General features: G+C 47.2%; 1 protein-coding gene across 4 annotated transcripts in view; it reads right to left on the bottom strand.

Annotated features, from left to right (window-relative positions):
- The window catches only part of Arnt2 (aryl hydrocarbon receptor nuclear translocator 2), a 143,627-nt gene that overhangs the window by 63,717 nt on the left and 66,269 nt on the right, over window positions 1-13,641 (bottom strand). For all 4 annotated transcript variants that reach the window (XM_036185984.1, XM_036185992.1, XM_036186000.1 and 1 more), the window contains exon 6: window positions 382-484. In XM_036185984.1, the coding sequence (XP_036041877.1) occupies window positions 382-484 (103 nt within the window). The remainder of the gene's footprint in view (window positions 1-381; window positions 485-13,641) is intronic.

The raw sequence follows: 13,641 nt of genomic DNA on the forward strand, positions 1-13,641 counted from the left end.
ATTACACTGGGGCAGAGTTATTACAGTGGAACAGAGTTATTAAAAGTGTGGTGGTGTACTCCTTTAATTCCAGCACCTGGGAAGCAGAGGCAGAAGGATTTTTTTGTGAGTTAGAGGCTAACCTGGTCTACATAGCAAATTCTAGCCCTACCTATGGCTACATTAAAAACCAAAAAACCAAAAAACCCGAAAGAGCTAGAAGAATGCAGCACACAATGGTGTGAAACAGAATGAGTGGGGGATGGTGAATTACTAGGCCGTATAGGAGGCAGAAGGGGAGCATGCCCATGCTGGGTCCATAACTGGGGTGTATTTTTTGTCTGACTTGAGAGCAAAAGGTCAAGTGAGTCCACTGGCCTTGGCCTCTGCCCACCCACAAACCTCATCCTGCAGATGAAGGAGCGTCGGGAGCCCATGCACATGCGCATGGATGACTGCTGGCCTTCCTTCTTCACTGTCCCAGTCTTCAGGTCCAGGATGCGGCCTGAGGGAGAGAAGCACGTGTGTGAGATTAGAGCTGGGGAGAAAGGGGACAGCTCTCCATGGTTCTGCCATGCCAGGGCAAGCTGGGCATGGCTGAACAGACTATTTTCTCGGCACCTCCAGTGTTCTTTGGCAGAGTCTCACAGAGACATAGAATCCATACGGTTCACAAGGCCTTGTTTTCTTCAGTGCCATCTCTACTTGTCAGCTGCATTGCTGGATTCCTGAGCCTCAAGTCACTCCAGTCTGGCCACCTCCTCCCCAACCCCATGATAACAGCCTTTGCCAAGGTGACCAACAACTTCCCCATGGCTGAATCCAAAACACATCTTTCCTTTATTTGATCTGGCTGCTTTGCTGAACTTTGCAAACAACACATGGATCTCTTTAAAAAACCCTACCAAGCCAGGCATGGGAGCACTCTCCTGTAATGCCAGTGCTCAGAAGGCAGCAGCAGGTGGATCTTGGAATGTTCAAGGTCAGCCTGGTTTATATAGTGAGTTTCAGGCAAGTTAGGGATGCACAGGGAGATTATGTCTTAAAAAAAAACAAGCAGCCCTCCTAACCTGGACTACTCATGACTTCCTGGCACCTCTGCTCTTTCCTGTGAGTTCTTTCTCTCTCTAGGGGCTCCATCTCCTCCATCTTTTCTTGTCATTGTATACAGACACTCCTTGTGCAGTTTCATTCATGCCAAAGTCTTTGAGGTGACCCCTGGATGCCCGTGACCTAGTGTCTTCTCCCATAGCAGCCATTTCAAGTCCTTTGCTGGCGGAGCTGCATTGCCAGCAGTTAACTGTGCAGCTCCAGGGCAGCTTCACTAGCTCCTTCCAGAACAGGCTCCCAACAGCATGAGTGTCACCAGAAACTCCAACCAAAGTCAGAGAGCTAGACAGTGTCTCCGTCCTTCTCTCTCCCTATTGTGCACACAGCCTGTCTTCTGCCTCCCCGGCCTCACTCATCCATCCTATTCTCACTTTAAGGGAAGAAATATTTCAGAATCTCCATGCACATCTATGACACCAGTGAGATTTTGTTCTATCCCTTGATTCCTTCCCATTCAGTCATTCCCAATGTCTCCATTTCCTGCTGTCCACAGCCTCCATGTATAAACAACATCACAACTCTTTCATCACAGAGGAGAGAGCAAATGACCCAGAAGACCCTAGCTTCTCTCTTCATCTGCAGGCAGATTGTTCTATCCATGCTCACAGTCTGCAATTTGGCCTTCTGCCAGTGGTGGACCCCTGCAACCTGCCTTTACCCTACAGCTCCCTGGATACCACCCAGTCGAGGTCACAGGGAAATCTCCAAGGCAATTGTAAACTATATGCCTTGGCCCGTGTCCTCTTTGTCCCTCTCTTCCACACGACCCTGATAATATTCTTGCCCAGGAACACCAAGACTTCCAACTAGCTCCTCATTTGCAGGGGAGGTTCACCTTCTTCAGCCCTTACCCTCTGTTGGTGCTGGGCTTTGGACCTCCTCTTTCCCACTTCCCTTGAGAGATCTTTGGTGACGCTTGTTCTACTGCCTCCTACAGACTGATGACATCATGACACCCATCTCTAGAGGTCAAAGACACTATCTTTTAACCAAAACTCTACAGAGGCTCCGAGTCTCCTCTCTCAAACTGGGCTCAGCTCTGGGCTTCTCCTTCTGGCATGCAGGGTACAGTTTTGGAAAAACTCCTTAAGGTAAACCAGTGTTATAAGTTTGCACGAATGACCTCAAAGGTCCATGTCTTAAACATTTGGTCCCCAGGATGGCATTATTGAATATGGTGAACCTTTTAAAGTGGGGCCTAGTAAATGGTCCTTAGGTCACTGAGGGGGTGCCCCTGATGATTGTGGGGCCAAGGGCTGGCTATTCTTCCCTGTGTGACCTACCTTGTGAGTTAGGCAGGTATGTGTTGAAGCACACCTCCACACCACTGTCATTTCACACCCCATCAGAGGCCCAAACTGCCACTCTCTGACTGGAACCTCCAAAGCCGTGAGTCAAAGCAAATATTTTATCTTTAATAATTATGCCAGGTATTTTATCATAGTAGTGGGAAGCTGAGTAACACTATTGAACAAAATCTCCACCCTCAGTATCTGGTCTCCATTGATATCATCACCATGGCCTGTATTCAGCAAGAATCCTGCTGAGTGGGTCTAGCAAGAATTCTCTTTACTCTGATGTTTATTCTTAGTAATTCTCCACCCGATTCGTTCTCACCCTTTCTCTGGGTCTACATTTCTGTTTTTCTCTGTTGGAGTCAGAGTTCAGTACTCTCTCTTCCCTCACTGCAGAACCCACTGTCATTGTTCTCGTACCATGAACAGTCTTCCTCAGCACGTCTCACAAGCGCCAGGCAGCCAGACCCCTCTTAGGCACCACAGGTGCAAACAAATGTGTCTTCCCTCCAAAGCTGCCCGTTCTCCGTGGTCTTCACCTCTACTACTCAATTGCTCAAATCCTCCACTGAAGAGCATGAGGGACTGGAGAGGTGGCTCAGTGGGAAAGAATACTTGCTGTGCAAGCTGGAGAGCCCAAGTCCAGACCTCAGCACCCACGTAAAATAGCTGGGCATGACTATACATGTCTGTAACCCCAGGGGCACTGGGGGACGGAGACAGGACTGCTGGGGCTTGATGGCTGCCAGCCTAGATCAAGGTTCAGTGAGAAAGAAATAAGGTGGAGTGACAGACAGTGAATATGGTAGTCGTAAACCAGTCATACCTTTTCTTGAAAATCTCTCATGCTCCCCACCAATGGTCTCCAACATTCACATCCCATACTCCAATATGAAAGTATATAGCCTGGCCTCTGCTCACCTCATGACCCTCCTCGGCTCTGCCTGGGGCCTGCCTACTTGGTGCAATTCATGGCTCCCCGGTGTGCTCCTGGCTACTCCCTTGGCCCTGAACAGCCCCCCCCCTCTTTGACTGACCCCAAGCATTACATCATGACATCCACTTGTTACCTCAGTGATCACAAATAGTTATTCAGCACTAACAATTCAGTGACCCCAGCACAGAGAAGGCCATTACTATGGGGTGGGAAAGAGAGACTATGGAGCCAAATAGAAAGCAGTGGACTAGGACAGGAGAGAACAGGCTTTCAAACAGAGGTAAATGCAATGAAGGACACAGTATGAGAAAGTGGCCCGAGAGGCTCCCCCTTCGGGGTCAGTTAAGTGAGTCCCGCTCACTAGAAAGAGAAGGGCGTTGAGAAATACCTTCCCCCAGTTTGGGCCTGGTGAGCTAAAGGAGGAAGGAGATGGAGGAGGATAAGTATGTGCAACCCAGGTAGTCCCCTACCTGGACAGCACTCCTGAGGCATGCTGTGCTTTCCTGGGCTGGCTCTCTGATACTGTATTGGGACCATTTGACAAATATGGTTCTAGCCTGGGCCTGATCAGCTTGCTCTCCTCACCCCTACAGTGCTCTGGGACATGGCATCCTCTCTGCAGATGTGGAGCACAGCTCTGTAGATGCATGCTCTATACTGACACCATCTATACAGAATCACCATCTTATCCACAGCGGAGGGACACCTCTAAGCAAGGTGTGCATTCAGACTTCAAGTTCCTCTGGAGGCGACACTGAACGTGAAGTCTGAGCGATCTTGCAGAGCGGAGCTGGAACTCTGCTGACTGCTGTCTGCTCCTCTGGTTTTGACACCTGTCTGTCTCTCTCACAGACAGCATCTTCTACAGCCCCTTTTAGTGTAATCCATCACTTGCTTTATCATCAACCAAATGGCAAAAGGTTTCAGCTGTGAAGCAGGAGGCAGGCGGGTCTGTCAGATTCCAGAGTGCTCTGAAAATAAATCCCAGCTGCGAAGTTCGCTCATGGTGCAACAGGAGGAAATGAATAAACACATCTCCACGAGCTGCTGTGGGGACCCTGAGAGACAACTGCCCCAACGTTTGTTTCTCCACGTGCTTCTTGGGTTTCCTTGGGCCCAGTGAGCCCCGACTCCAGGCTCCTCAGGAATGCAAGCATGTTTGACATGTCTTGTAGGTGTGTTCCTGAGAGGGATCTGGATCTGACAACTGTAGCAGTGGAGATGTATGAAGGCAGGTGGCCGTCCCTGGCACTGGGTCCTGAATCCCAATGTGAGATGATATGAATGCATCTTTGCTCACCGGCCCTGGGGCTTGGGCTGGCTCACAATGGGACTTTAGAAGGAATGAACATGGAGCCCATGCTGATGTTTAACTCTTCTGACCCACAAAGCCTGGGGGCTGGCTGGTTTGGATGTCCCAGGCTAGTCCCAACAGCTACCTGGCAGCAGTCAGCCGAGGCCAGTGCTGACTTCTTCAGCATCCCTTCTCTACCCCCATCTTCCTCCTCATGGACAGGATGACTTGTCTTCATGAAGCGCTGGGCACTGAACCCAGAGCCTTCCTCATGCTAGGCAAGCACTCTCCTGCTGAGCAACATCCCTAGCCCAAGGTGGGAGGACTTGATCTCTCACACCTGTGTCTCTGGCTCATCCCACCTCCCGCCTTCCATCCTGTTTTCCTTGACTGGACACCCTAGTCATCTCTATTTTCCTCATGCTTGGTCCACGCCCCCTTCTGTCCTTCCCAGAGGGTCTCTTTGTGCCCTCTAAATGCCCGCCCCCTGGATACAAGCTGCCCTGTGAACAGACAGTCCCTTCCCAGAGATTCCCTCAGCCAATGCCCCAGTAAGAACCAGGCTGACCTCTTGCTGTCCAAGCAGCAGTCCCCCCGGGGACGGAACGCTCTTGCTTATGCACACACAGCCATGCTCTCTCCCTCAGACCTCTGCTAATTCTCTTCTTGCATCTGCTGTGCCTCCCTGCCACCCCTCTGTTACTTCAGTCTTCCAGAAAGAGTCACCCTTCCTCCTCCACTGAAAACGGTTTTTGTTTGTTTGTTTTGGAGAGGCTGGGGCCAGAGTTCAGGACTTTGCACATACTCAGCAAGCATTCTGCTCCTCAGCCCAATTACAAACCATTCCTCTTTACTTTAGAATCTGGCAAGTCACTCTCTTTCTCCTCCCTTCAAGACCTGCCATCACGCCCTGGGGTCCAGAGTCCATGTCCTAACGTCCCCCACTCAGTACTCAGTCTCCTGCATCGGAGTCTTCTGGTCCCCTCCCTTGTCATCACACCTCTTGTTTCTCCCGTGGAATCTGATCTCAGTAGCATCACTGCGTCACAGCTTTCCAACCTGCTATCACTCTCAGACTGGTTTGCCCATGCTACGGTTTGAATGTGACATGTCCTCCACAGCTTTTGTGTTTGAACACTTGCTCCCCAGCTGACAGTGCTGGCTGGGAATGTCCCCAAGTCTTTGTGACATGGGGTCTAGGCCACTGGAGGCCAGTCTTGAGGGTTATAGCCGGGCCCTGCTTCAGGTCTGACTCTGTTTGCTGGTCTGGCCGTTATGGAAGAAGCATATGCTTCTATCACCATGAACCCTACCATGATTTTACCTCTATGATGGACTCAAATTGTGAGCTAACATAAGCCCTTCCTCTCCGAAGCTGCTTCTGTTAAACACTTTTGCCCCAGAGATGAGTCAAGCGACTAATACATGCCATTTCCCTGTTCTCTGAACTCTGTGAGCATCTAGTCCTGCGGGCATCCATTTCCTAGTACAAACAGGAGGAGCTTCTCTGTGGCCCTGGCACCCAGTCAGCTAAACCAGGAGGCCTCAAGTCACGCAACAGCTGCCTTTACCACAGGAGCCCCGGGCACTTTCCAATACATCTGGAAAAAGATATCTTCCTGGACCCGTTGTACAGAGAGCTGGCAGTGAGTGAGAACAGTGAAGCATGATATTTCAAAAAGAACGGGGCAGAGGATCCAAGACAGAGCTGCTCCACATGGCAGGTATGGGAGTTTGAATGGGTCACTTACTTTCTCTGAGTCTTGGAAAATAGGGTCACATATCCCTACTTATATGAAGAAGATCTGATTTATGCAAGGGGTCCACTGGGGGCTAGAGTGCAGTGTTGGCAGGTTCTAGGCACCAATTTGTGAGCCCAGAGAGGACAGATTTATGGACTAGAAAGCCACAATAGGGTTCATCTCCCAAGGCCTCTTGTGCGGTCCAGACCCTGCCCCTGGCTTCTCTGGGAGACAGGACATCAAGCCAGCCTCAGAATAGGAAGAAGTTGGCCTCAGGCTGAGAGCTATATGAACTTAGTCTAGGATTTTTCTTCTGAGATGCTTTTCTGTTCTGTAAGTAACATGATCACTGTAGAAAAATTCCACCACCCACCCACACCCATACCCATATATACATACACCCATCAAGTAAAATCCCAGACAACCTTCTACAAAGAAAAACACACACTTTTTTTTATGTAGGCGTACTTAGTGTCAATCTTTTTCTCTACATACTTGCTCTTTATTTTAATTAGCTGAGTTCTCGTGGGTACATTTTCCCACTTCATGTCACTTAGCATAAACTAATAAAGGTTTTTATAACAAATCTCATTTTTACGGTTTTATAATATTATTTTGCATGGAGAATTTACTATTGAACATTTAAGTTATTCCCAAGTTTTCCATATGGTAAGGCTGCTGTGGTGAACTTCTATATGCATGTGCATGTTTTCATGTCGGTCCACAGGCATGCACACACACATATATGTGTGTGTTTGTGTATATGTACATGTGTGAATGTATTTGTAAGTGTGCATATGCTGTGTGTATAGCTGTGTGTATATCTGTATGTGTTCATGTGTGTATATGTATGATGTTTGTATCTGTGTGTATAACATATGTGTATATGTGTGCATGTGCCTATATGCATGTATGTATGCATATACATATATATGTGTGTGTGCTTGTATATATGTACACATGTGTGCACACATATGTGTTTGCATATGTGTATATGTATATTTGTGTCTACACATGTGCACATGTGTTTGTATATGGGTAATATATGTGTATGTACAAATGTACATATTGCTATGTTTATGTTTCAGCTTAGGATGAGTTCTCCACCATGCAATCACTGCATCACTAGACTAACCTTACAACTCTTCATCCCAAATCTCCAAAGATCATGGTGAGCTTCATTCTCAACACTTCAGTGCTCAGTTGGGGTTTTATTGGTGTGAAGAGACACCATGACCATGGCAACTCTTAAAAAGGAAAACATTTAATTGGGGCTGGCTTACAGTTTAGAAGTTAAGTCCATCATCGTTGTGGTGGGAGGCATGAAGGCAGACATGATGCTGGAGAGGTAGCTGAGAATTCTATATCCAGTTCTGCAGGCAGCAGGAAGAGCAAGTGACACTGGGCCTGGCTTGAGCATTTGAAGCCCCAAAGCCCACCCCCAGTGACACACTTCCTCCAACAAAGGCCACGCCTCCTAATGGTGCTGTTCCCTGTGAACCTATACTCTCATTTTTCACTCAAACTCCACACCCATGAAATGGGGATAAAAATGACACTCATCTACCTTAATGTTTTGAACTATAATTTTTCTCAGAAAGTTAAAAAGCAGGAAATGCTTGAGAACTGGGGTCAGCTGAAATCTGGCTCACCATCTGCTTTTGTAAATAAAGTTTTAATGAAAAACAGTCCTGTCCACTCATTTGTTTCTGATCCATGGCTACATCCAAACTACAATGACCAAGTTGAGTGATGATGGCAGAGACTACATAGTCCACAAAGATATCCATCACCTGACCCTGTACTGGGAGACATTTAAGAGATTCTAGGGCAAAATGCCTTTTCCTGCGAGCATATGCCCCGTCCATAACACTTTTGGTAAGCCGGCTTTTAAGTTTTATTTTTTTAGTAGTGACTTTTTAAAAAAGAAGAATCAGAGGTTTATCTTGGACAGGATTACAAAAGAAGACTCTGTGCACATAAAAATGCTCCCCAGGCTACAAGAAAAATACAAATACAAATTAGAAATATTTCATCAAAAGAACCTCGAGAAAACCAGAAACATCTTATCTTGGTTTTAAAAGAAAAACCAAGATAGCAAGGGAGAAAAATAAGAAAAAAATATTTAGTGACAAAAACAAAGTCATAACTCCCCCCCCCCCACCCTGGCATAACAATATTTGATGTGGTTCCAAAAAATGTGTGGCCCCATGAAATGGGGACCTAGGGATTGAAGATGCTCTCATTGGTGTTTCAGTGACAATGTGTTCCCTTTCTCAGAAGGTTGATCCCCACCATCCTAACAACTATACACACAGGAAAAAACACCCTGACCCAGCACAGGAACCCAAGCAGTGTGCAATTAGCCTGGGGGAGCACAGGGAACAGGCCCTCTACCCCTAAAGGTATGTTTTAACCTACTGGGTTGCTATAACCAAATGTCTGTCTTAGACAGGGTAATTTGTAAGCAGCTGACTATTGTTCACAGTTCTGGAGACTGAGAAATTCGAGAGCAGTGCAGTGGCAGATTTGGTGTCTGATGAAGGCCTGTTCTCCATAGATATCATCTTACCAGTGCATCTTTGTGAGGAGAAAGAGGCAAGCAGGCTTCCATGAATCTCTCTCATCAGAGCACTGGGGTCTGAACCTCAAATATCTCCCGCAGGTCCGTGTTTTGAATGCTTATTCTGAAACTGACCCCATTGGGGGTAGTATCTAGAACCTCTAGGACACAGGGCTTCACTGGGGAGAAGTGGGCCACTAGGGGTAGGTCTTGAAAGTGGTACCCAAACCCTGGTCCTACCTGGCTCTGTTGTCTGTCTATGGTGAGATTAAGCAGGTGTCTCCGGCACACAGTCCTGATGCCACTGGTCGCCAGCTGATGGACCAGGCCATCATGGGCTTAACTTTCTGAAATTCTAGGACAAAGTGAACATTTCAAGTTGTTTCTACTGGGTATTCTGATCACAGCAACCCAAAACAGCTGACGGTTACTAGCCCCATCAGGCCCTCACAGGGTAGTCACCACTTACAGGCCCTATCTCAAGGCTCACAGCGAGGGTCCTATCTCATGGGAATGAGATCAGAGCAGGCGGGGCCAGCTTCCTCATACTTCATAATGTATGGTAGACATCCAGGGTAATGTGTCAATCCGTTCTCCAGTTCCAGTCAGGCCAGTTTCTCTCCAAAGCAAAGGAAGAGAGCACGGATGAGCAGCAGAGCTGTGTGGAGACACTGCTATTCTATCTACCAGGTACTTCCTACTGCAAAGCTTTTTTAGGATGGTGCTCAGGCTCAGTTCCCTTTATTATGGACATGGAACAAGGAGCTGCCATCTTCTCCCAAGAGCTCACCACTGCTAGGAATTCTAACCATGCCCTCGTGATAGGGTAAGCCCTGGTGAGACACCTAGTCATTTCCAGGCCTTATGTCCTACATAATCTATGTGCTATGTGGTCATGTAATTTGCACGCAGCATGATCTCATAATCTATGCACACACATGGAGTAGCCACGTGGGCCCCTGTGCGTGCACAGGAGTAGTCCATAAAAGGCGGGCCCCACACAGTCCTCCCGCTCTCTGAACATGTCTTTTCTGCAGGCCTGACCACACTATCTTCTGTCCCGCCCTTCTCCTAATAAAACTCTTACAGTGGGTTTTGTTGTGTCTCATGACTTTTCCTCGCAGGGCAAAATCGCCGCATAAAACCAACAACCACCCTGACCACAGAGACTGGTTGAGGGCTAAGCCCCTGACGCCAGCTGGTCTCTCTTCTGTCACCACCTCCAGACCTCGCCCACCTTCTGTCACAGCGATTGGTTCTAAGACTGCTATTCTAAGCAGGCCAGAGTCCTCCTCAGACAAAATGTAAGCTTTACCACCATTCCATCTCTTTTCCTTTTGGGGTCTGAGCGGGACTCTTCCAGCAGCGATGCCTCATGGGAAAACTGGGTTTATAACGTCAAGAGTAGTGAAAACACAAAACCTGGTCGTGTTCGTGTCTTAGAGCCAATGAATTGCCCCTCCCCGCTTTGTGTGCAAATCACAAGTTCAATTTTAGTTTGCTCCATTTTCGGTCCAGCAGCCGAGATTAATATGAGGCTCCTCAGCCGTGGGGGTCTGGATGAGAAAGCTCCACAGGCTCATATATTTGCAGGCTTGGTCCCCAGTTGATGAGCTGTTCGGAAGGATTAGGAGGTGTGTTCTTGTTGGAGGAGGTGTGCCACTTGGGGTGGGCTTTGAAGTTTAAAAAGCCCATGTCAGGCCCAATGTGGTGGTCTGAATGAAAATAGCCCCCACAGGCTGGTAGTGAGAGGCACTATTAGGAGGTGTGGCCTTGTTGGGGGAAGTGTGTCACTGGGGGTTGGCTTTGAGGTTTTGAATGCTGAAGTCAGGCCCGGTGTCATTTCCTCTTCCTGTTGCCTGAGGATCTGGATGTAGAACTCTAATCTACCTCTCCAGCATCATGTCTGTTTGTGTGCCTCCATGATTCCTGCTTTATGATAATGGAATAAACCTCGGAACTGCAAGTCACCCCAGTTCAATGTTTTTCTTTATAAGAGTTGCTGTGGTGATGGTGTCGCTTTACAGCAATAGAAACCCTAAAACAGATAGAACCAGTATCTGTCTGTCTATCTGTCTGTCTCCCTGTCTCCCTGCTACCTATGGACTGGGATGCAAACCTTTCAACTACTCCTTCAGCACCACACCTATCTGCTTCCTGCCATGATGATAATGAACTAACCCTTTGAAACTATAAGCAAGTCCCCAATTAAGTGATTTATTTTATAGTTGCCTAGGTCATGTGTCTCTTCACAGCAGTAGAACATGGGTTAAATCAGTGGCCTTTAACTGAAAAGAACTAGAGAATCAATCACACAGTGTATACAAGGCCAAATATCACAAAACAAATGTCTACATGTGTAATTTTGTGTGATCTATATATTAAACTTAGGAGGTAGCTCAGAGTGCTCTAGTCAGGATGAACAGTGTTAACTTCAGCTGTCAAGATGACACAGTCTAGAATCATCCCAAGGAGTCTCAATTGAAGGATTGGCCAGATCTGATTATCAATGAGCAATTGTCTTTCTTGATTGGGGATAGATGTGGGAGAGCCCAAACCCACTGTGGCCATCACCATACCTAGGCAGGTGGACTTGCACTATATGAGAAAGCTAGCTGAGCATGAGCCAGAGAGAGAGCTAGGAAGTGACATTCCTCCAGCAGCTCTAAGGAGCCTACAAAAGCTAAGCTCCTGACATCTCAACAACCATAAGTCACCAGAGGCCCCTCCTAGTACCTCAGGTTCCTGCCTGGAGTGCCTGCCCTGACTTTTCTCAATGATGGGTTATAACCTGGGAATTGCAAGATGAAACCCACCCCTTTCTTTCCTAAGCTGATTTTGGTAAGAGTGTTTTCTCACAGCAACAGAAAGCAAACCAGAATGGAGAGGGACATTTAGAAGTCAGCCTTAGAGGTAAAAAAAATACCTTACCACTCACATGTCAGAAACTGTCGGAGCACAGAGGTAAAGGAAAACATATTAGTTCTCTGTCACTTAATATTGTGAATACAGTATGGGCAGTGAAGTTCCCTGCTGCCTGTGCCCTAGACAGACATCCTCAACAATGTCCCCTCCTTGGTCATACCAATAGACTTTATTTTCCCATGAGGAAACTGAAGTTCAGATACATTCAACAACTCATGAAAGATGGTTCCACAGCTGAGGAGTAGGGAGTTGGGCTATTAACTGCACAGTCCAACATAAGAGCTTGATGCCCCATAGCAGAAGATGAGAAAGTACCCATCAGTCAGCACTTTATTTATCAATCAATCATCACAGCAAACCATCCCAGATATAAGAGACAGCTCAGGGTTCCTATCATTTACCAAGACGGGAGATAGATAATTCATTGCTGTGGTGGTTTGGATGTAATTGGCCTCCATAGTCTCATAGGGATTGGCACTATTAGGAGGTGTGGCTTTGTTGGAGTAGGTATGCCCTTGTTGGAGGAAGTGTGTCACTTTGGGGGTGGGATTTGAGGTTTTCTATGCTCAGGATACCACCCAGTGTCTCAGTTGACTTCCTGTTGTCTGCAAGATGTAGGACTCTCAGCTACTACTCCAGCACCAGTCTGCCTGGACGCCACCATGCTTCCTGTCATGATGATAATGGACTGAACCTCTGAAACTGTAAGCAAGTCACCCCAATTAAATGTTTGGTTTTTTGTTTTGTTTTGTTTTGTTTTTTGTAAGAGTTGCCCTGGTCATGGTGTTTCTTCACAGCAATAGAAACCCTAACTAAGACAATTGCCCAAACTGAGAGGTCGTCTGAAGGGATCACTGAGGTTAAGAGGCACATTGGGTAGTACTAGGATAAAGCTAGACCTCAGTGGAGAGACTGACTTCATGATACTGTGTGAAGACAGGGAGTGATGGGGTGACATAGACAGGTAATTCCTTGGCAGAAAGTTTAGATGAAATTCTAGAAGTAAGAAATAAATTCAACTGAGGAATTGTCCTTATTACCTTAACATATGTGGGAAGCCCCACCCCAAATGTGGGTGGCACCTTCAAGTATGGGCTCAGATTTAAAAAGGTAATGGCAAGAGGAAGATTATTCAACCTTTGGTAGCTTGGTTTTTCCCCTTGGTGAAGTTGATTTCTCCAGTTGTTGCAGCAGCAGCTGCTGCTGATTGCTTCACAGATATCAGAACCAGCACCTCCAGGCTGCCATCGTTGACTAAGACCAGTAGCTCCCCAAGAACCCTCCAGGGTTTTGATGTCAGACAGGGACAGCCAAGGCACTCAGCCTCAAGGTGTGGGCAACTATTGGATTTGCAGCCTCTAAGCCTTGAAGCAGCCGACGTTACTACCATTTCGATGAAAACTAGCTTAAAAATTCTTCACATATATGTCTCCACAAAAAAAAAAAAAAAAGAAAAGAAAAGAAAAGAAAAAAACAAAGAAAGTACCCATCAGACACAGAAGATGGGCACTGGGGGTGGGGTGGGGTAGGAAGTCAGCCATCTGCAGGGGACTGTGGCTAGACTGTGTCTGTTTCAGGACCAGAGATCTAGACAAGGGAAATCTGGCTTTGGTTTGGTTTGGCAATCCTTCCTTTGTATTTGTTTACTGCCTTTTGATTTTCCCTTTTGACTTAATAGAGTCCTTTGGACCATTCTAGTCTGTCTCAGCAGTTCTTAGGAGAGTGGGATCAGGGAGGTAGAGGTTTACATGTTCATTTGGGTGGGGTTACAGAAAGAGCAGTGCTCTCAAAACCGG

Source organism: Onychomys torridus, chromosome 1 (assembly GCF_903995425.1).
Source record: "Onychomys torridus chromosome 1, mOncTor1.1, whole genome shotgun sequence".
NCBI classification, from domain to species: domain Eukaryota; kingdom Metazoa; phylum Chordata; class Mammalia; order Rodentia; family Cricetidae; genus Onychomys; species Onychomys torridus.